This window comes from Taudactylus pleione, unplaced genomic scaffold (genome assembly GCF_031769625.1).
Source record: "Taudactylus pleione unplaced genomic scaffold, aTauple2 ptg000609l, whole genome shotgun sequence".
NCBI classification, from domain to species: domain Eukaryota; kingdom Metazoa; phylum Chordata; class Amphibia; order Anura; family Myobatrachidae; genus Taudactylus; species Taudactylus pleione.
This window is the reverse complement of record NW_028285011.1, coordinates 5,733,883-5,753,909: the sequence shown is the minus strand read 5'-3', so window position 1 is coordinate 5,753,909 and position 20,027 is coordinate 5,733,883. Positions and strand designations below refer to the sequence as shown.

The 20,027-nt window shown below is 45.1% G+C and overlaps 1 protein-coding gene across 3 annotated transcripts; it reads right to left on the bottom strand.

Annotated features, from left to right (window-relative positions):
• Nucleotides 1–12,661: 12,661 nt before the first annotated feature.
• On the bottom strand, nucleotides 12,662–15,978 carry LIPT1 (lipoyltransferase 1). Of its 3 annotated transcripts, none has more exons than XM_088454048.1 (2): nucleotides 15,858–15,978; nucleotides 12,662–13,832 (listed from the first exon to the last, which is right to left on the bottom strand). In XM_088454048.1, the coding sequence occupies exon 2, from the start codon at nucleotides 13,824–13,826 to the stop codon at nucleotides 12,705–12,707; it is 1,122 nt and encodes a 373-aa protein (XP_088310174.1). In that variant the 5' UTR covers nucleotides 13,827–13,832; nucleotides 15,858–15,978; the 3' UTR covers nucleotides 12,662–12,704. The 3 variants fall into 3 exon arrangements, with proteins under 3 accessions (XP_088310174.1, XP_088310175.1, XP_088310176.1); XM_088454049.1 differs by having other exon boundaries at nucleotides 15,890–15,978; XM_088454050.1 differs by lacking the exon at nucleotides 15,858–15,978 and adding an exon at nucleotides 15,699–15,728.
• Between the last annotated feature and the right edge of the window lie 4,049 nt (nucleotides 15,979–20,027).

Sequence of the window (20,027 nt, the reverse complement as noted above, 5' to 3'; positions counted from 1 at the left end):
AGGCTGGGCCAGGGTGCATGTGCCCCCCACCCCACTTGGGACGGACCCCTTTTGAATCCATTTGGCCCGCTTTATACATGATCAGTATGGCTTGGGGCAGTGTGAGCTGTGAGGGGGCAGTGTGAGCTGTGAGGGAGGTGTGTGGTGGGCAGTGATAACTTTGGTGGGGTATGATGTGAGCTGAGGGGGCAGTGGAAGCTGTGTGGTAGGTAGTGATAGCTGTGGCGGGGGCAGCGTGAGCTGTGAGCGAGCAGTGGGAGCTGTGAGTGTGGCTGTGACGAAGGCAGTGAGAGCTGTGCAGAGGAGAGTTGAGCTGTGAGTGAGGCTGTGATGAAGGCAGTGAGAGCTGTGCGGAGGAGAGTTGAGCTGTGAGGAGGGCAGTGATAGGTGTGAGTGAGGCTGTGATGAAGGCAGTGAGAGCTGTGCGGAGGAGAGTTGAGCTGTGAGGAGGGCAGTGATAGGTGTGAGTGAGGCTGTGATGAAGGCAGTGAGAGCTGTGCGGAGGAGAGTTGAGCTGTGAGGAGGGCAGTGATAGGTGTGAGTGAGGCTGTGACGAAGGCAGTGAGAACTGTGCAGAGGAGAGTTGAGCTGTGAGGAGGGCAGTTATAGGTGTGAGTGAGGCTGTGATGAAGGCAGTGAGAGCTGTGCGGAGGAGAGTTGAGCTGTGAGGAGGGCAGTGATAGGTGTGAGTGAGGCTGTGATGAAGGCAGTGAGAGCTGTGCAGAGGAGAGTTGAGCTGTGAGGAGGGCAGTGATAGGTGTGAGGCTGTGATGAAGGCAGTGAGAGCTGTGCAGAGGAGAGTTGAGCTGTGAGGAGGGCAGTGATAGGTGAGTGAGGCTGTGAGGAAGGCAGTGAAAGTTGTGCAGCGGATAGATGGACTGTAAGGAGGGCAATGGAAGCTGTGAGGAAGGCAGTGAGAGCTGTAAGGGGTGCAGTTGAGCTGTGAGGGGGCAGTGGGAGCTGTGAGGGGAGCTGTGTGGTGAGTAGTGATAGCTGTGGCGGGTGGCAGTGTGAGCTGGTCTGTGAGGAGGGCAGTGATAGCTGTGAGTGGGGCTGTAAGGAAGGCAGTGAGAGCTGTGCGGAAGACAGTTGAGCATGAGAAGGGCAATGGGAGCTGTGAAGGCAGTGAGAGCTGTATGGGGTGCAATTGAGCTGTGAGGGGGTAGTGGAGATCTGAGGGGGGGTTATGAGGAGGGGAATGACCTGTGTGCATAGCCTACTTAATCCAAGATAAAATAAGTTATATTATAAATGTGTGTACTCCTAGAAGTTGTGCAGGGATTGAGGTTTGGGTTTTCTGAAGTGAAGGATACACATTCCCGAAGAGAAAGATTGACTCACGTGTTGGGACCTAAATTGGAAAATGTAAGAACACCCTGCCTATAATGCGCCGGGGGTATAGGAGCAGCCATTAATGTTGTCACCGTTAAATCCGCTCCTGGATGGGAACGACGTAACGTGTGCACTTCTTAAGGTTGTACTGCTTTGTGGTAACCTTAGACGCCCTTCTAATTTACGAGGAGTCTCCTAAAAGAAGGGAATAGGTGTGCATTGTGAAACGTGTTAGAACTTGAGCATCATGCAGTCTAATGGTTGCAAAACCACGGAGTCTTGTGTTGAACATCCATTGAGATTAGATGGTAAAATAATAACCAAAGTAGATTATTTTGCACCATCTTAAATATAAAAACTCAAAGGCAAGGAGGACAAATTCAGCATATCATATTAAAAAAAAAACAAAGCAATGCAACAATATGATCGCCTGCTGCTTAGGTAAACATTCAATGTCGTTTTTAATCTTTCACAATGCATGAAAAGCAGATTAACATTGTAAAGGTGTAAATGTAATCCAAAGATTTATTATGTGGTGATTATAAAACAGAATTGTGATCTTTGTATCACAAGGCCACATCTACAACAGTATCACAAGGTACAGTATGTTCTATGAAGCATATCAATAAATGTTGTTTGTTTACACACATTTGTATATATGTATCAATGTATATTATCCATGTCCTTGTCCTTCATTATATTGTATTTTACTGTAAGTCACTTTTTGGTTATGTACCTTGTAAGTCGCTGCGGAACACTTGTGGCGCCATATAAATAAACGATAATAATAATATATATGTATATAAAGGGAATATATTTATTTACTATGGTGTGTGATGCAATTAAGTACAATAAAAATAGATAGATGGATGAGGACGTGGTTCTTAATTTATTTGACCTTTGTGATGTCAGCAGACGAAAGCAGAAGGTTGTATAACAGTGATATCTGCTGGGGGTTGTTAATAGACCTGTAAGAGGAGGTCACGGAGCATCTAACTGTCAGGCTATTTATGGCTCAGTCTTTTCTTTGTGACGGAATCCTACTTGTAGCTTCAGCTGTTGCGTGATAAGGTCCATTGCACATTTTTACACAATATGTGAAGCCATATGGTTCTAACACTCAAACACTTGCCATATAATTGCCACCAGTCCAGTGAGTATAATAAAAAGAAGACCTTTGTAATGTCAAGGAAATCACACATATAAAATAAAAGTAATTTATGAAAATTGTGTTTTGTATTCCTAAACATTTTCATTAAAGACTATAGATCATGATCCATTTGGTTTAGAATTGTCCTACTTAATCATGGCTGTTCAGTTGCTAGCCACTAGCCTGCATCACAACTTCCAATGTTTAATTTCTGTTTGATGAAATGCTTGAATATCATTATACATCCAGCATGACACAGTAGCCATATCGTTCTAAACTACGTAGGCACTGCGAAATTCTGTAAGAATAACAGATTGCAACAAGTACCTGGGAGTACTATAGAGTGCGCAGTGGTAGCAGTTAGCAGTGGAATAAGGATACAATTAGGATTAACATGCATGTTACTGTAAATGATGTGTGAGTTGGAAGTTTCTTGCCCCTCTCTTTTTATCACAAAACTACTTTAATCAGGATTTTGATACTTGTATTTACTGGGAATTTCAGCCTGCCAGTCACCATAAAAATTTAAGGAAGCAAAGGGACCCTTCAAAGAGCTTGCGATAAGAAGAAGAGAGAGCTCATTATTGCAAGAGTGCTATAGCCATCTCATCAGGATCTTTGGAGCCTATCATTAAATATTTGTGCCGTATTCCCCCAAAACAGGGGATACCCGCAAAAATCCCCCAGATGTGCTATGGATGGATCGTGCTTCTATTTTCGTCATTAGCCTTTCGGAGCCCTTCTCCCTGCGTGTGCTATTTAGTACATTTGGGAGCTATTATCGCATACTGTAATGCGACCATGGGTGCTAGTATCGCACCCAGATGCATTTAGTATGTGATTATTGATAAATGGGCCCCTTACTATCATTATACAAGACGTAGTTAGCTTGCGGCCACTGGTCTAAATACCGACAACTGAATCCCAAGAAGGGACTTAAGATAGGCGTCGAAATACCGACGCCTATCTTAATCCCGATGCCGGAACACAGAAGGACGGCCGCCCGAACGAGGCAAGTCCGAGGTGTCCTTAGTGTTAGCCGCGGGGGGGGGTTAGGTTTAGGCTACACAGCGGGGTTAGCGTTAGGTTTTGGGGGGAGGTTAGTTAGGCACCCCTAGGGCGGAGGATTAGGCACCACTGGGGAGGGTATAAATGGGCCCTTTACTATCATTATACAGGATGTAGTTAGCTTACGGCCGCCGGTCTAAATACCGACAACTGAATCCCGACAAGGGACTTAAGATAGGCGTCGAGATACCAACGCCTATCTTAATCCCGATGCCGGAACACAGAAGGACGGCTGCCCGAACGAGGCAAGTCCGAGGCGTCCTTAGTGTTAGCCGCGGGGGGGGGGTTAGGTTTAAGCTACACAGCGGGCTTAGCGTTAGGTTTTGGGGGGAGGTTAGTTAGGCACCCCTAGGGTGGAGGGTTAGGCACCACTGAGGAGGGTTTAAGTGGGCCCTTTACTATCATTATACAGGATGTAGTTAGCTTACGGCCGCCGGTCTAAATACCGACAACTGAATCCCTACAAGGGACTTAAGATAGGCGTCGAAATACCAACGCCTATCTTAATCCCGATGCCGAAACAGAGGACGGCTGCCTGAACGAGGTAAGTCCGGGGCGTCCTTAGTGTTAGCCGCGGGGGGGTTAGCGTTAGGGTTTTGGGGGAGGTCATGGTTAGGTACCCCTAGGAGGGAGGGTTAGGCACCACTGGGAAGGGTTTAGGGTTAGGCACTAAGAGGGGAGGGTTAGGGTGTGGGAAGGTGAGGGTTAGGCTACAAGCAGGGAGGGTCAGGGGAGGAAAGGGGAGAGCAAGTATACTTACCCGACCAGTAGGGATATCAAACATCCGGATGCCGCTGTCGGTATTGTGACAAGAGGCATCCCGATAGCCAGCATCACATATCGATTCCCATTATGCATCTATTTGATCCTCCAGCACTGAGCTGTCATAGCAGGGGGTTACCTATAGAGGTCCCCAGTAAGCAACTGCTGCTAAATGTCAGTGAAAACAATTATTAAATGTTTACAGTGCTAGAGATATGCATATATTTGTCTATTGGGTTTTTCATACTCTGGATTTACAAACGATATTTAAAATGGGTTGGATGAATTTCTTAAAATGAACTGTATTTATAACCTTAATCTGTAATTTACTTAATTGAAGTGATTGAAATGGGGTAGTGATATGGGACAATAATAATCTACAGTGGTGCTTGAAAGTTTGTGAACCCTTCAGAATGTTCTAAATTTCTGCTGAAATTTGTCCTAAACTACCTAAGATTTTCACACAAGTCCGAAAAGTAAATAAGGAGAACTAAATCAAACAAATGAGACAAACAAAATATCGAGGCTAATTGAATTCCCCCCTATTTCTTAAAATAACATAATTCTAAAACAGTAAATGTGTATTTCATACAGGCGTTAAAGTGGGCCAGAACGGGGCGGAACGGCGGTCCGTCACTTCTATTTGGACCAGTTTCGCCTCCTCCGACCCACCTCAGGCCGGCGTCACAGGGAGGCTCCATTTGCCGGTCACCCGAGATCTTGTTACCAGCAGGCGCCCGGCTCCCTGCCTACAGCGCCAGCTTCCGCGGTGTGCAGTGCACTATGGGAGAGACGTCATGACGTCTCTCCCATAGTTCAAAGCAGCAGTGAGGCGGACCAGATGTCAGCAGACGCAAGAGCGAGGCTTAAGGTTAGTATTAGGTTTTTTTTTTTTTAGCGGCTTCACTATTCGGGGCACTACTACAGGGGGCATTACTCAGGTGACATTACTATTAGGGGCATTACTCAGGAGGCACTACTACTGGGGGCACTACTACAGGGGCATTACTACTATTGGGGGCACTATTACAGGGGGATTACTAATGGGGGCATTGAATAGGGGGCACTGTATAAGGGGGGGGGCTCTGCATAAGGGGCACCAGTACTGAGGGAACTGCATAAGAGGCACTACCACTACTGTGGGGCACCACTACAGTGAGAATTGCGTGTAAGGGGCACCACTACAGTGGACATTATGTGTAAGGGGCACTAATACTGTGGGCATTGTGTATAAAAGGCACAAATGTGGGCATTGTGTAAAAGGGGCACTGCTGTGTGTCATACATGAATAAAATACACTACTATGTGGTGTAATGTGAATCAAGATTGTGCTACTGTGTGGCGTAATTTGAATTGGAAATACTATTGAGTGACCACGACCCTTTCTTTTGAGACCATTCCCCTTTTTTCTGTGCGCGCTGTCCCTTTATTGAGAAAGCACCAAGGGGGGACGGTGAGTTCCACCACTTCTCTAGGACCACTTTAAGCACTGATTTCATATACTGTATGACTTGAACAATATACAGATAATGTATACAAATGCTACTTAGCCCAGCACAGATGTCATGTCACAGATAGACTGTCAGATGTCACTCCATTGAATCCACCCTTTAGCAAAAATGGGCCTGATGCAGAGTTTACACTACACTCATTTTGCAACCAACTCTGCATAAGTGCCACAATGTATGAGAGCAGCACAACTACACAAACACATGCCAGGACTAGTGCTGCCGGGTTTTTGGTTTAAATTAACTCTGTTATTATTATCTTTCTCCTTCTGGGGAACACTGGATGCATTATTATAACATTACACAGTAGGTGGGTTACGGGCGTACAAGACGACAAAGTGCAATACATAAGAGTTACAGATAGGTAGAATAAAAGTGAATGAATGCTATTTCAAACATGGCAGACAAATGTATTCCGGCATAAGACCGGATAACAAACCGATATGCACGACAGTTTCAAAATACGTCATAGGATATACAAAGAGGACGGACAGTGGACAGACCAGATACAATGGGGGTAGTCTAAACTTTTATAGTTTTGTGTATTACAGGTTATTAACTTAATAATGTTATGAAAGAGATAAAGAAAACACTCATAGATCCAAATGGAAATATTGGACTACAAACCCAGATGAGTGAATTGACCGAGGCAATAATCAGCATAATTGGTTACAAGTAAAAAAAAACTCAGCATATTAACTCAGGCTTGTTTGTCAGAGATGTCTGGTTTAAGAAAGCTGTTACTAAAAATGTGTTATATACCTTTAAAAATGGTAGCAAGGTGCAGAGTGTTGGGGTGAAAAGAGGATAAATACATAAACATTGCACTTACACACTTCCGTAAAGCCTGTAGAAAGAAATGTAATGTATACACAGTCCTAATCTGACACCTAGTGGTGATTCTAAGAACGGAATAATATACTGTACATTAGTAAGTACATTATGATTAATACTAGTATTTTGAACCAGTCATTCCCAGCTTGCTAGCTATTCTGGCTAATGTTGCAGGGTTTATTCTTTCCTCACCTATCTTCTGTAAGTTTATCGTTAATTTGATTCCTTCCTCAGTTTTTAGTCTTTAGTAACCCAGGCTTCCCTGTTCTTGTATCCTTTGCTGTTTTTTATCCACCTTTCCTCTTTGCTCTCAATTACTATTTTGATTTCTGGTCATTTACTTCCCCACCTTGAAAAAGGTGTTAAGCAATGTATGGACTGTTAAGAAAATTATACATATAGGTAATATACATATCATACCACCTAGGGCCATATTCAATTAGCGGCGAAAAGTCGCAATCCGCAAAAAAGTATCATGGATGACGTCATTTTGCCAGGTAGAAACTTTTCGCCGCTATCAATTGCAAAGACTTTTCGCATACGTGGAAAGTCAATGCAATGTAATAGGCAAAAAAGTTTCGCCAATGAATAGCAGGCGGAAAAAAGTGCAGAATTGCGGTTTTGGGGTGCAAAGGTGCGGAAACCACTCTGCACCCTCGGGACAGCCCCCAAAGGATAACTGCGTAAAAAAAGAAAAAAAACTAAAAAAGAAATGTGGAACACCCCAAAAAATGTATGTAAAAAAGGGGGGCGAAACAGTACAAAATGGGGGTACACATAAAAAGTAGCGAAATAGACTTTTGGGGGGCCTGCAAGTATGGGGGAACGTGTTTTTTATTTATTGCAGGTGCTTGCTGAAAGTGCGTTTTTGACGTCACTTAAAACTTCACTTTAGCGAATTTAAACCATGCTTGCACCCATTTTGAAGTACCCCAAATTTGTCAGGACTACTTATTTTTTCGAAAAATGACTGCTTAATGCTATTCTTCACCACTTGTGCAAAGACGCTATATAGAGGCAATTGAAAGCACTTAAGTACCGCAAATAGCTTCAGGGGGTCTATTCGGGAACATCTATACTGATCCCCAATGTTAGTGCATCTTTTGGGGGGTGTTCGGCTGATTTCCCCATCTTTTACAGCACTTTTCGCCTGTTTGAGTTTCACCGGGACGCGTTTTCGTGTCCTTTGGAATTGAATATGAATAGTGGGGGAGCGCACGAAAACTTTTCGCATTCAAAACACGCGATGTAGGCGAAAAGTCCGGCAGGCGGAAAAATATCGCGGGTGCGAAACTAATTGAATACGGGCCCTAGTCACAGATAGGGGGTGAATGTAACACTGTGTTCCCCGCACCATACTCTCTTTATCTCTCCATCCCTGCACCCACAATGTATGCCTGTGCGTTTCATTTTCACCTCACTTCCCTGCCCTGTCCTTTTCATGCCCTGCACAGTACTTGTTGCTTTGTGCAGTCAGGACCTTTGAAGCTCCGCTCCCCCGATGCAGCCAATCAAAAGCAGCCTGCAACAGCCAGCCTGTGCGGTTACTCACCTGGCGCTTAGCCTATGCGGGTGGTGCAGATCTACCTTGCACTGGACACGATGCACCACTCCAAATGTGACTTCTCTCCTTCTCTGTAAGTTGCTGGGGACAGGGTGCACTGCTTATGGGGGAAGACTTTGCTGGCTCTTTCCGGGATTATTGGCAGCTGTATGTGCCTGGTGCTAGTGGGAGCCTCCCTCTGGCTCAGACTGCCAGGTCGCTAGGTGTGTGCTGTGCTGCAGGTCTCTCATCAGTTACTCAAACCCCATCTCCAAGCTATCTCTGCAGGCCCTGCTGGTGTTTGCCGGTTATTGCTGGCAGTTGCATCTGTCAGCAGATGTCCACCAGCAGCCCTACGCCTGCGCTAGACGGACACCTTATACGATTATGGAGAAGATGTACCAAGCCTTTGGAGATAATGTGGAGAAAATCAGCTTCTGTAATTTTTCATGCAAAGCCTGTAAAATGATAGTTTGAAGCTGATTGGTTGGTACTTTATATTGCTCCAAGGCTTGATACATCTCCCACTACATAACAAATTTATTTAGAGTAAGCATATTCCATAGAGTTTGAAAATATTGTACAATCATTTTGAAATAGATTTGTTACAAAGAAGTGACCTTAAATATGAAATTAAACACATTTGAGGGGATCCATTATACTGAATATTGTCATATATTTGTTTTTATTCACTTTTTGTTTGGACAACTAATACACTCTGATAAAGAGTTAAAGTAAAAAAATTGTTTTCCTGTATTTGCATCCTGCTACATCATGGATTTTGGATAACATAAAAACATGGCCATGGCTTTCAAAGGCACAAATTACAATAGAAGCCTAATGATATGCAGGACTGTAATGTAATCAAATGAAAACACCACAACACACAAGACATCTTTAAATAAATGTGAGATCAGACGAAGTGTACCTCCCTGCTGGCTTATACTATTTGTTCATCTCCTCTCTCACTTCTATGAGGACAATGGCGTTTTCCCTTATACTGTAACACAAAGGGCGGAATTAAATAGTTTCCAGCCCCTTTCGCGCCCGACGGAGCTATTCAGTTGTTGCTACTGTCAAGCACGATCAGATGCTGGTGCACAACTTCAGCTTGCACCCCCAGGGGGGTGCGAGCTGAAATAGGCAAAAAGTAACCCGTTTGGGTGCCCAAACGGCACTTTTTGCTATCGTGCCCAGCACTTTGGTCGGGGATAACCGTTTTACATGGCTAAACCAACCCTCTATGGGCGCGATAATCGTCATCAATTAAATAGCGCCTAGACTGGAGATCGAGAGCGCTAAAACAATTGAATTCCGCCCAAAGGGGTTCCACCCTCTTTACCAGGACTGGTTGAAGCATTACATGTAGAGGCACATATTCACTAGTGATAAATTGGATGATTTGAATGATAACGATATCGTTCATCGTCAGCAATATCGTCCAGTGGGTATGCAGTCACCGACCAGCGATGCGCGCTCCCGCTGGTTAGTTGACATCTTTCATGACGATATTGTCAGGTTCTGCAAGTACGGGGATGAGGGAGGGTGACGTCACCGAATGATATCGTTCAGTGTGGATGCTCAATGTCATTAACGACACTGAGCCCAGCACTACAGGGCAAACACTAGATGGTATCGCTCATGGAGCATATCGTCTAGTGGATACCCGCCTTTAGTCTGAATGTATAGTAATGTGGATATGAAAAACAGAGGGCCTGATTCAAAGCTGCTCGTAAGCGGCCGCTCGTTCGTTCCGACCGATGTTCGCACAATTGCGCATGCGTACGGATTTTAATACGCATGCGCGAACCAGTCAGTGCGGCCGAAAATCGTGTGCTCGCTAAATAGCGAATGCCTGCTATTTTGAGTAACAGAATGAGGCGTATGTGGGTGGTAACAGGGGAAGGTGCTTGAAAACGGGGAGTGGAGATCAGAACGCAGGCGTGCCTAAAGGTCAAAACGGGCGTTTTAAGGGTGTGCAGAATTACTAAAGCAGCGTCATCGACCACGTCACTTCGTTGTTTTATAGTTAGAACTGCTCGCATGATTGTGGTAGGAAAAACCAACCACAAGAATAGCGAGCAGTTCATACGCCGTCCGATGTACTCAATTAATCTAATATATAGCGGACATGACATATGATACGAGCGGCCAGGGGGCATTTTTTCAAAATTACGTTCGCATGTTTTGTTCGCTTGTTCAGACATAGAGGCGTCAACAGACCGCAAAGAGCGAACGGTTAATTTAAATAGCCAGCCCCTTTTTCTGGACGAGCGAGCGCAAATAGCGTCCGGCTCTGAATCAGGCCCTGAGACAGTAGCTTTTGGGGAGCAACAAAATGTATGTACTGCAAGGCTTTGGTAAATTTCCTTATTTTCGACAGACCCAGCCCTTCTGCTCCACGGGAGGTTTCTGTCCTCCCTGAGCTCGCCATATACAATATGAAAGTAGATCCTGAACAGTGACTATACCATTTTACAGCAAGGCCAGATGTGGTGCATTGTGTCAACAATTATAAAAACCAAAGTGAACAAGAACCAGACAGATAAATAGTGCGTCAGCGGCTGGGTGACGGATACAGGACTAGTAGGAAACCTATGGATAATCAAAGCTTAGTATTACTTTGCTTTTAGTGTTGTGTTACTATACCACCAAATTTCCATAATTTTTGTTCCCTGTTTATCACTATACAGAAATTTATTGGGGACAACCACTCACAAATTACTGTTCATTGTTTCTCTACCTTCATTTGATGTCTTAAGGACCCCATAAACGGTGCGACGCGATCCACGATCCAACGGTCGACATATCGGGCAGTCCCCACACACGGAGCGATCCAGTGCCAGACCGCCCGATATGCCGGCCAGCCCTCCCCCCCCCCCCACCGCATAGACCAGCATGGGATCGTTCGTCGATTCTCCAGATCTCTTGTACAAGCAGAAAGATATGGAAGAGCGATGGACGACCCCACAGGAGCGCACAGCGGACGATATCATGCCCACACACTGAACGATATAGCTGCAATATTGTTCCAATCTGCCACATCGGCCGCTATATCACTCCGCATGTGGGGGCCTTTACAATGCAGTGTTTTTCTTTCAGTCATAAAATAATGCATTCTAAAGCTGCGTATCATTCACTGGGAACTGCTGCTTACTGACAAGTACTCTACTCTGACATTATTTAAACCATCACCAGGTTTGGTAAATTCCTGAAACTTTTACAAATATAATAATAATTATATGAGTATCACTTTGTTAAAGGTATCTTGTATTTTAGGGTTAGTGGTCCTTTAAGACAAATCATTTTAGAACGCTTATAAAATTAATTCCTGTTTACTGGGTGTCCCTCCCCTGTGACCCACTTCCACTGTGCAATGGGATCACCAAAGTAGACCCAAACTGCAAAACATGTATGACATACCTTCTCAAGGCACTCAATGACGCAACCAGAGAGAAGGGACATCAGATCCTGCATGCTCCAGCCTGTTCTGCATATTGGTATTTATCAAGGGTGTCCTCAGTGCAGAGAGGGTATTCCACACCTCCATATAAACCACTTAAAGATGGTGAAGTAAATTCCATAGTGATATTGCAATTGTCCTTTAACCCAGGGCTTGACAAATTTTTCTAAAATCTAGGAGCCAGGATGAAAGTGTAGGAGCCAGACCACCGTCCCCCCCAAAAAAATTACAGGACTGAGGAGCACAGCTCTGTGTGTTATGCAACTGTTATTCACACTATACTAGTCCACAAAATGGTCACAGTTGAATGGATACAGTAACATGGAGGCTCCCCCACTACTCTGCACAGCTCCCCTGCTCCACCCTCCAGTAATAATGGACCACATTTCACATAAAACAACGGTGCCAGAAAGTACAACAAAACCCCTCTCCCCTCGTGGTCACACCACTATCCCTCTGAAGCTGCTCCACAATCCCTGGCCACGCATAGACCCTACTACTGGAGAGTTCTATGCAGCCGGAGATCGGAGACAGTAGACAGCTGAATCAGCATAGAATGGGACAGACAGCAGGGATCAGAGCAGGCCAGGATGGAGAGGAGTCGTCGGCGCAGGTCGGGACGGACACAGGCACAGCAGTCACCTCAGGCGACACTCAGCACATGCACTCCTGTGCATATGAACACCGCAATACTATAGGCACGAATCTCCGCTAGAGCTGATGAGGATCTGCTTCCTCCCTCACTGCAAATTCTGGTAGCCAGGCAGCAAAATCTGGTAGCCATGGCGACCTGGCCCCTGGGATTTGTCGAGCCCTGCTTTAACCATCATTACTACATGTTCACAATATGTCACTGTGAATGTCATTTATATGTCCTGCATTTTGACTTATTGCATAATATTGGTTTTCGACCGGATTAGTCAATTTTACAAGGGAAAAGCAATCAGAAATCACAACAGACAGTCTTTTTTCTTAAGACACATCATTCCATTTGGGTACAAGGTAAAAAATATATATTTCAGGAATAATGGTCACATAACTATATCACATTATTGACACCAACTTGTCACATAACATGTTCCACTTTGTGTGAACTTCATGATCTTGTGGCAAAGTTCTAAGCAAAGTACTTACTATGGAAACGGTTTCATACGGACAAAATTTACTGCCCACCAAGCTACTCTGCAGCTCACTGCTCAGTCGTTCAGGAAGCCAGTGACTGGGCAGCACAATATTGCAGCTTTGTATAAAACCATTGTTTATACACATATGTAAATTAACATCTACTACAGAATCCTTATATAAAATCTGAAAGAACTTCACAACCTCAAATTTCGGTGTTTTTCCATATATCCACTCCCAAGTGCACAACTGCATTTTTTTCTGAGATATCCCAGGAAAGATGGTCTCATCACTTGGGTCAACTACATGAACACATGGTGTATCATCATACTGTAAACTGTATTCTTTTGCAACAGCATCCATTACAATGTCACATGTTAAACATGAATGAGCTTGTGAGAGGTTCTTTACCAACGAAGGTACACTAGGTGTGGCATTGCTCTGTATACCATCATAAGGGCTTTGTAGCACTAGTGGCAACAAAGAACTATCTGCATCACACAGTAATGTACAATGGTGGTATGCAACAGTCCTTCCAAGCTTGGCTGCAGTTCCTGATACTTTGTATTTCCCATCTAACAGGATATCATATCTTTGTGTTGCTTGTACATCCAAATAAGGTTGCAACGTTTTAAGAGCTCTAATAACCAAGTTTAAATTTTCCACTCGATTATACTTTTTCTTTGATGTAAAAAAAGTCAGGTTAATATTGCCGAGATCATGATATACTGTCCCACCACCACTCCGCCTCCTTGCCAAGCCAATCCCTTTCTCTCTCATCAAACTTAGATTACATTCTTTCCATGGATTCTGATGTCGACCAATAACCACAGTTGGACTATTCTTCCACAGAAAGAGAACATTCATTTCCTCTAAATTCATATTATCATGGATCCAATCTTCAACAGCCAGATTTTCATAGACATTGTTGGAGACTGATTGCAGGATCTGTCCTTGTTTTGAAAAACTTCCAAATTTTGCAGCGGTTGTGTGGCACATAAATGGTATAGGAAACCCCTTTAAGATTGACTGGATCAGCTGCATTTTTCACTAAAGTGGTAAAGAAAATAATAAAATAAGCAATTAAACATAGTAAAGGTGCATAAAATCCCCTAAAAGTTAGTTTTTTTTATACATTTTATGTAAGGAATTTATGTGATAAGTATATTATGATCACTTTGCACAAGACATGATCAAACAAGATGAGTACGTGGGATACAGTGGGATTACGTCAATCCTGGACTGCAGGCGCTGGCATCTCAACAAGGTTAACCTACTACTTATACCCCTTTCACCAAAAATCAGATACACTTTCACACCGGTAGCTGGACCCAGGTTATTCCCAGGTCTAGCTGTTCACACCGAACCCGGGTCTTCCTGCATGACAGTGGATGCTTGGAGATCATGTCATCTCCAAGTGCTACTGAAGCCAGACAATCCGCTCGTTTGAGGCATGACCTGGATCATGCCGTTCTCACCGCACCGTTACCCTAAGTCTTTCCATGTTACAATCCTGGTTATTTTATTTAGACCCTTTTACACAAAACGTTGACCCAGTTTGCCCCCGCAATAACCCGGGTTATTTCTTTGGTAGAAAAGGGGTATTAGAGAATGTTAATCAGATTAGCTTTACAGCTGTAATCAAGCTGACCTTGAGCATGCTGGCACTTGGTTGGTAGTTGAGCTTTAATGTCTGTAAATAAGCTTTGCACTAATGTTTTATGAAAGAACACTGTCCCAAAATGGGTAGGTGGAACGAGGTGCTGTACAGACCCCCTGACGGCACAACCATGTGACCCACGACACAAGAGGGAGGGGCAAGGTACAGAATGAGGGGGGGAGAAAGTGTTTGCTCGCCACAGGTTGACAGTATATTCCCCTGTATGCCCACATGGATAGTAAAGCAGGCCACACATCTAAAGCTTATCTGTCCAACCAGCCAACTAGTTGATGGGTTGGAATGAAAATCTGGTAACGTATGGGAGTAACTGATGTTAAGCAATTTGCTCCTAAATGCCAGAAAACAGATGAAAATGGTCGTCAGACAAGTTTATTAAATGTTTGATCTAAACAATTTGTGCAAACAACAGTTTTTGGCCATTTTCCGGCGTTTGGGAGCAAATTGCTGATAGTCATTTGCTTTTATACCTTACCAGATTTTCATTCCAACCAATCAACTAGTTGGATGGTTGGATGAAAGTTGGTCTAGTGTGTGACCAGCTTTAAGGTGCGTACACACTGGGCGATAAAGTGGACGACTGAACGATATCGTTATCGTTCAGTCGTCCACTTTATCGTCCATTTTTAACACAAAAAAGATGAACGATGACGACGCGCGTTCCCGCGGGTCGTTCGTCATCATCGTTCATCGCGCTGACATGCAGGCCAACCTGACGAGGTCGTCAGGTTGCTGCATGTCAGGGAATGGGTGAGAGAGCTCGGCGCTGAACGATATCGCTAATGATATCGTTCAGCGGCTGTGCTCAATGTCATGAACGACATTGAGCACAGCCTGCCGGGGACACACTAGACGATATCGCTCAGGGAGCATATCGTCTAGTGTGTATGCACCATAACCCTGGTAGCTGTGCGGCCCTGCCATAGCGGTCACGTGTTTGTGACATCAGCGGTCCTTTCTTCAATTGGATCTAGCAACAACCGTCCCAAAACTTACTGCTTTGTGCTATGCCCAATGCCTTCTGTGCTGCACTGCAAATGCTTATATGCCTGCTAAGAACAGGGAAGCCATACTGCATGCATATGTAACTGATTTATATTGCAGACGTGACTTGCTGATCCCCTTTAGGTTCTGACAATGGGTAAACAAATGAAAATCTCACAATTTGCTTAATTCACTATTATTCTATCTCCCCAAAGACTATAATTTATTCATGTAAAGCGTCTACGCTCACTCACAGTGCGCCCTTCCCCCGAAAGCGCCCATCATTCATTCATCATCATCATGCTGCTACGTACAGCGCATGCGTGATATAGACAGCGCCCGGGACTCAGTGCTGCCCGGAGGAAGGATCAAGTATCGGGTATAAGTCAGGTCTCACAGAATCATGATCTCACCTATCGCGAGATATCACTACTCCACCGCTCACCTATCGCGAGATATCACTACTCCACCGGTTCCAGATTGCTGGCAGGAGACGTTTCACCTTCCGAAAGTCTGTTCTGTGGGCCCCGCCCCCTCTGACGTCACCGCGCATTGAGTGACATCTGGGGGCAGTCATACTGACATACTAATGATATGGGTGGGTGGTGGAAAGGAAAGTGGAGAGGTGGAGTTAAACTTACCAGCAAGTCGCATTGCAATTATGTAATTGTCAGACAGAGTGACAGTAATATTAGTAGTTTTATTTATAGCCTAGGTAGGTTGTATTCTATGAGATAGGCGGATAACAGACCACGGCCCCTGAAAGAGCAGTGCTCGGTCTCCAAATGCATCATTCACCCCAGTTAAGGTGATCATAATTCTTCACTATCCACTCGGGTCTCTAATACATACACCATGCTGCATCCAAGAATTTACGTCTTGTTTTATTACTGTTTTTTTGTCCATTGTGAATATGCTAGCGCTATATAAGTAACTAAGGGGCCTACTATTCATCGTATGAAAAAGGCCCGTTATCCATGCAGAGGGCCATTCATCATCAGCGGTCCGAATAGGACCACCCGATATTCAGCAAACTCCGTAAACTGAAAGGAAGGAGTAAAGGGGATGCGAGCGGATCTGCCGCCACCTCCTCACTGACTCCCTGGCGGCTTTGCACATGTGCAACCTCGGTAACAAAGCTACAGAAGTAGCTGCGCTACTAATCACAGGGACAGCTGCTTTTGTTAAGTATCCCCCGATGATGAATAGAGCCCTGATACTGATAATAACAACTGCTGTAAACAGCAGTTTCATGCATTAAATAATGACAGACACAGCATGCTAGTGTGTCCATGTTGTGTAGGACAGGTTACCAAGCACACCATGGCCTGAGGCACAGAGATACATAAGAGCAGTAACATTGCAATACAAGATGTGGTGCTAAACATAAGACTAACATATATAATATCTCCCTTTCTTTAATTATTACTTAGCTAAAATTTTATTGTTTATCATTAATTTTTAACTCTAAATTGTAACATGGCACAAGGAATTTGTTGATTCAGGTCAGGGATCCTTGGGCTTGGGCTAGCTGTATAAACTGCAGTGTGGATGAAGCTGGGTGGATTAACAATGCTGTTCCTCATGCAGGTTTACTAGCAGCTGACAACTGATGCTGGAGAATGGTATTTATTTTATTAACAGTTTCTTCTATAGCGCAGCATATTCCGTTGCGCTTTACAATTGTAAACATAAATAGAACAAAACTGGGTAATAACAGACAGATATATAGGTAGGAAGGCCCTGCTCACAAGTTTACAATCTATAGGGATTGAGAACAGTTGCAGGTTAGCAGCATTACCTGCAGCTGCAGCAGAATGTATGAACTAGAACTGGGTGCCGGATGCACAATTGAGGCAGGCTGCAATAAAATATGCTGTGAAGCAATACGGGAACTAAGGGACAGACTGAGGCCCTGGCAGCCCCCTGTGCGCGTGCCCGCCAAAGGAGCGTGGTCTTGCATCAAAAGGGGCGTGGCCACACCTCAGGAGGCGTGCCGCCAGTCACGGGGGTCTGGCCTCCCGGCACGTCCCTGTCTTTCAGTATCCCCGGCTAAGCAGAGTGCAGGGAGGCGGAGCTGCTTGGCCGGAGTTTGACGCATGGTGCAATCTATCTTAAACAAGAAGCTAGGGCCTGATTCAGGTTAGTTCGGCATAGCACAGCCTCTTCGTCTTTGTGTGCAGCGGATGTGCTCTAATATGCAAAAGTAGCAGGAGGTGTTTTGCGTAAATAGACGTCTCCTGCATGCTTCTGTGATCCGCAGCGTCCGAAGATGCAGCCATCGGATCACTTTCGTGAGCGTCGGCCATCTAAGCAACCCTCGAGTTACTCAGGATGGCTGGTCTGTTAATGCTCTTGGGGCCAGAAAATCTGTGTCCAAAGACGCAGACCATGGCCTTGGCACTCCCAAAAAAAGGAGGTGACACACCTCTGTTTTGTGGAACTGATACGGTCACCAAACCGACAGGCTGTTGCTTTGGGGGCACTGAGCGTGACTGCAGGACTTGTCCTGCACATGGTCAGAATAGTTTTGTTGCATGCTATGTTCACCCACCATCAGATTAGTACGTAAATCATCGGGTGACCGGATGTGACTACTTACGGATTGGATCAACAATGTTAAGTTCAGGCAGCTCCTTGGCTAATGAGTAATACAGCAAGTTCGAAATCTGCTTCCCCTGCTGTAGTTTTTCTGGTACCACACTGGGCTGAAGTAATGTTTTGGAGACTGGCTAGGATGTCTAAAGTTTCCTTGACATCAGGTGCTGCGTTAGACTAGTGACCATGCCCTCTGTTAGTGTATTCGTCCAATGTGATATGGCTTCCTTAGGTCTGTATTGTCATTGCTAGTATTTTGCACAGCTTGGTGGAGATGCATCAACTGCTGATATGGGGGTTTAGTGGTATCAGTACATGTTATGTGCGCTGATACCACTTCTCCCCCAAGTATTAATGTGGTGTCGGGTGGTAAATGACAGGGGCGCCGATGTGCCATAGAAAAATCCAGAAACCTCCATCCTGTAAACAGGAGCCGGGTCAGATGACCCGTGTTACCCATTTACACTACATGGTTATACGGGTGGTTACCGTGTTAAACCCAGCAAGTTACCCGGGTTTTGATTGCCGGGTCACTTGACCCGGGAATCCAACTCTTGCCCCTTTTACACCTAACAACAACCTGGGTTAACTCGGGTTTTAGCTGTGGTGTAAAAGGACAGGGCCGAAACTAGGATTTTTGTCACCTGGGGTAAGACAGTAATTTGGTGCCCCCCTGGTAATTCCCCCATAGTAATGCCCCCTGCATCAGTGCCCCTATAGTAATGTCCCATTCAGCAGTGCACCTATAGTAATGCCCCCTGAGGTAATGCCCCTGTAGTAGTGCCCATATGGTAATGCCCCTGTACTAGTGCCCATATCGTAATGCTCCTGTAGTAGTGCCCATATAGTAATGCCCCAGTAGTAGTGCCCATATGCTAATGCTCCCATAGTAGTGCCCATATGGTAATTCCCCTGCAGTGCCCATATGGTAATGCCCCCATAGTAATGCCCCTGTAGTGCCCATATGGTAATGCCCCTGTAAAGCCCATATGGTAATGCCCCTGTAGTGCCCATATAGTAATGCCCCTGTAGTGCCCATATGGTAATGCCCCCTAGTAATGCCCCTGTAGTGCCCATATAGTAATTCCTCTGTAGTGCCCATATGGTAATGCCCCTGTAGTGCCCATATAGTAATGCCCCAGCAGTGCCCATATGCTAATGCCCCTGTAGTGCCCATATAGTAATGCCCCTGTAGTGCCCATATAGTACTGCCCCTGTAGTGCCCATATAGTAATGTCCCAGTAATGCCCCTGTAGTGCCGCTTACATAAAAAAAAAAATACCTTAAACCCAGCTCCTGCATCCGCCGCCTTTCCGGTCCACTTGGCTGCTCCTCGTAACTATGGGAGAGACGTCATGACGTCTCTCCCATAGTGCCCGGGCCGTGGGGAGAGCCGGAAGATGGAGTTCAAGAGTGAACTCCAGCCTCCGGCTACCGCGGCGCTCCAGGGAAGGAGCCGGATGCCCGCTGGTAATAAAATCTCAGCGGCGTCCGGCTTGGAGCCTCCCTGCGGCGCTGGGGTGGAGGACACTGGCAGCAGATGCAACAGCGCACCCGGTTCACGTGCACCTCCAGCCCCACCCTAGTTGCGGCACTGAAAAGGGGTATGAACGAGGTCTGACATGGGTCTTATTCAGTACTGACACATGTTCAAAATTCCCGGTCGGACCCAGGATTTTGGTGTGAAAGGTGTATTGGATACTCTTCTACATTAAATATTAATTTAAAAACACAAGAGAACACCTAGAGGTAAATTTTGAGTCTGGTCGAGTTAGCAATCTCTGGAGAGTTTGACCATTTTTTTCTCACAAATTTACTAATGTCAAACTCGGGAGAGAAATCTCCTTTGCTACTGGAAAAGTCTGGAGAGTTGGCAAACTGTCTTCAATTCACCATCGGTCAAACTCGAGTAACTTTTCACTAGTGAAGATAGGATTCGGGAATTTACCAAGATGAGAGTTTCAAAACTCTCACGAGAACGGGCA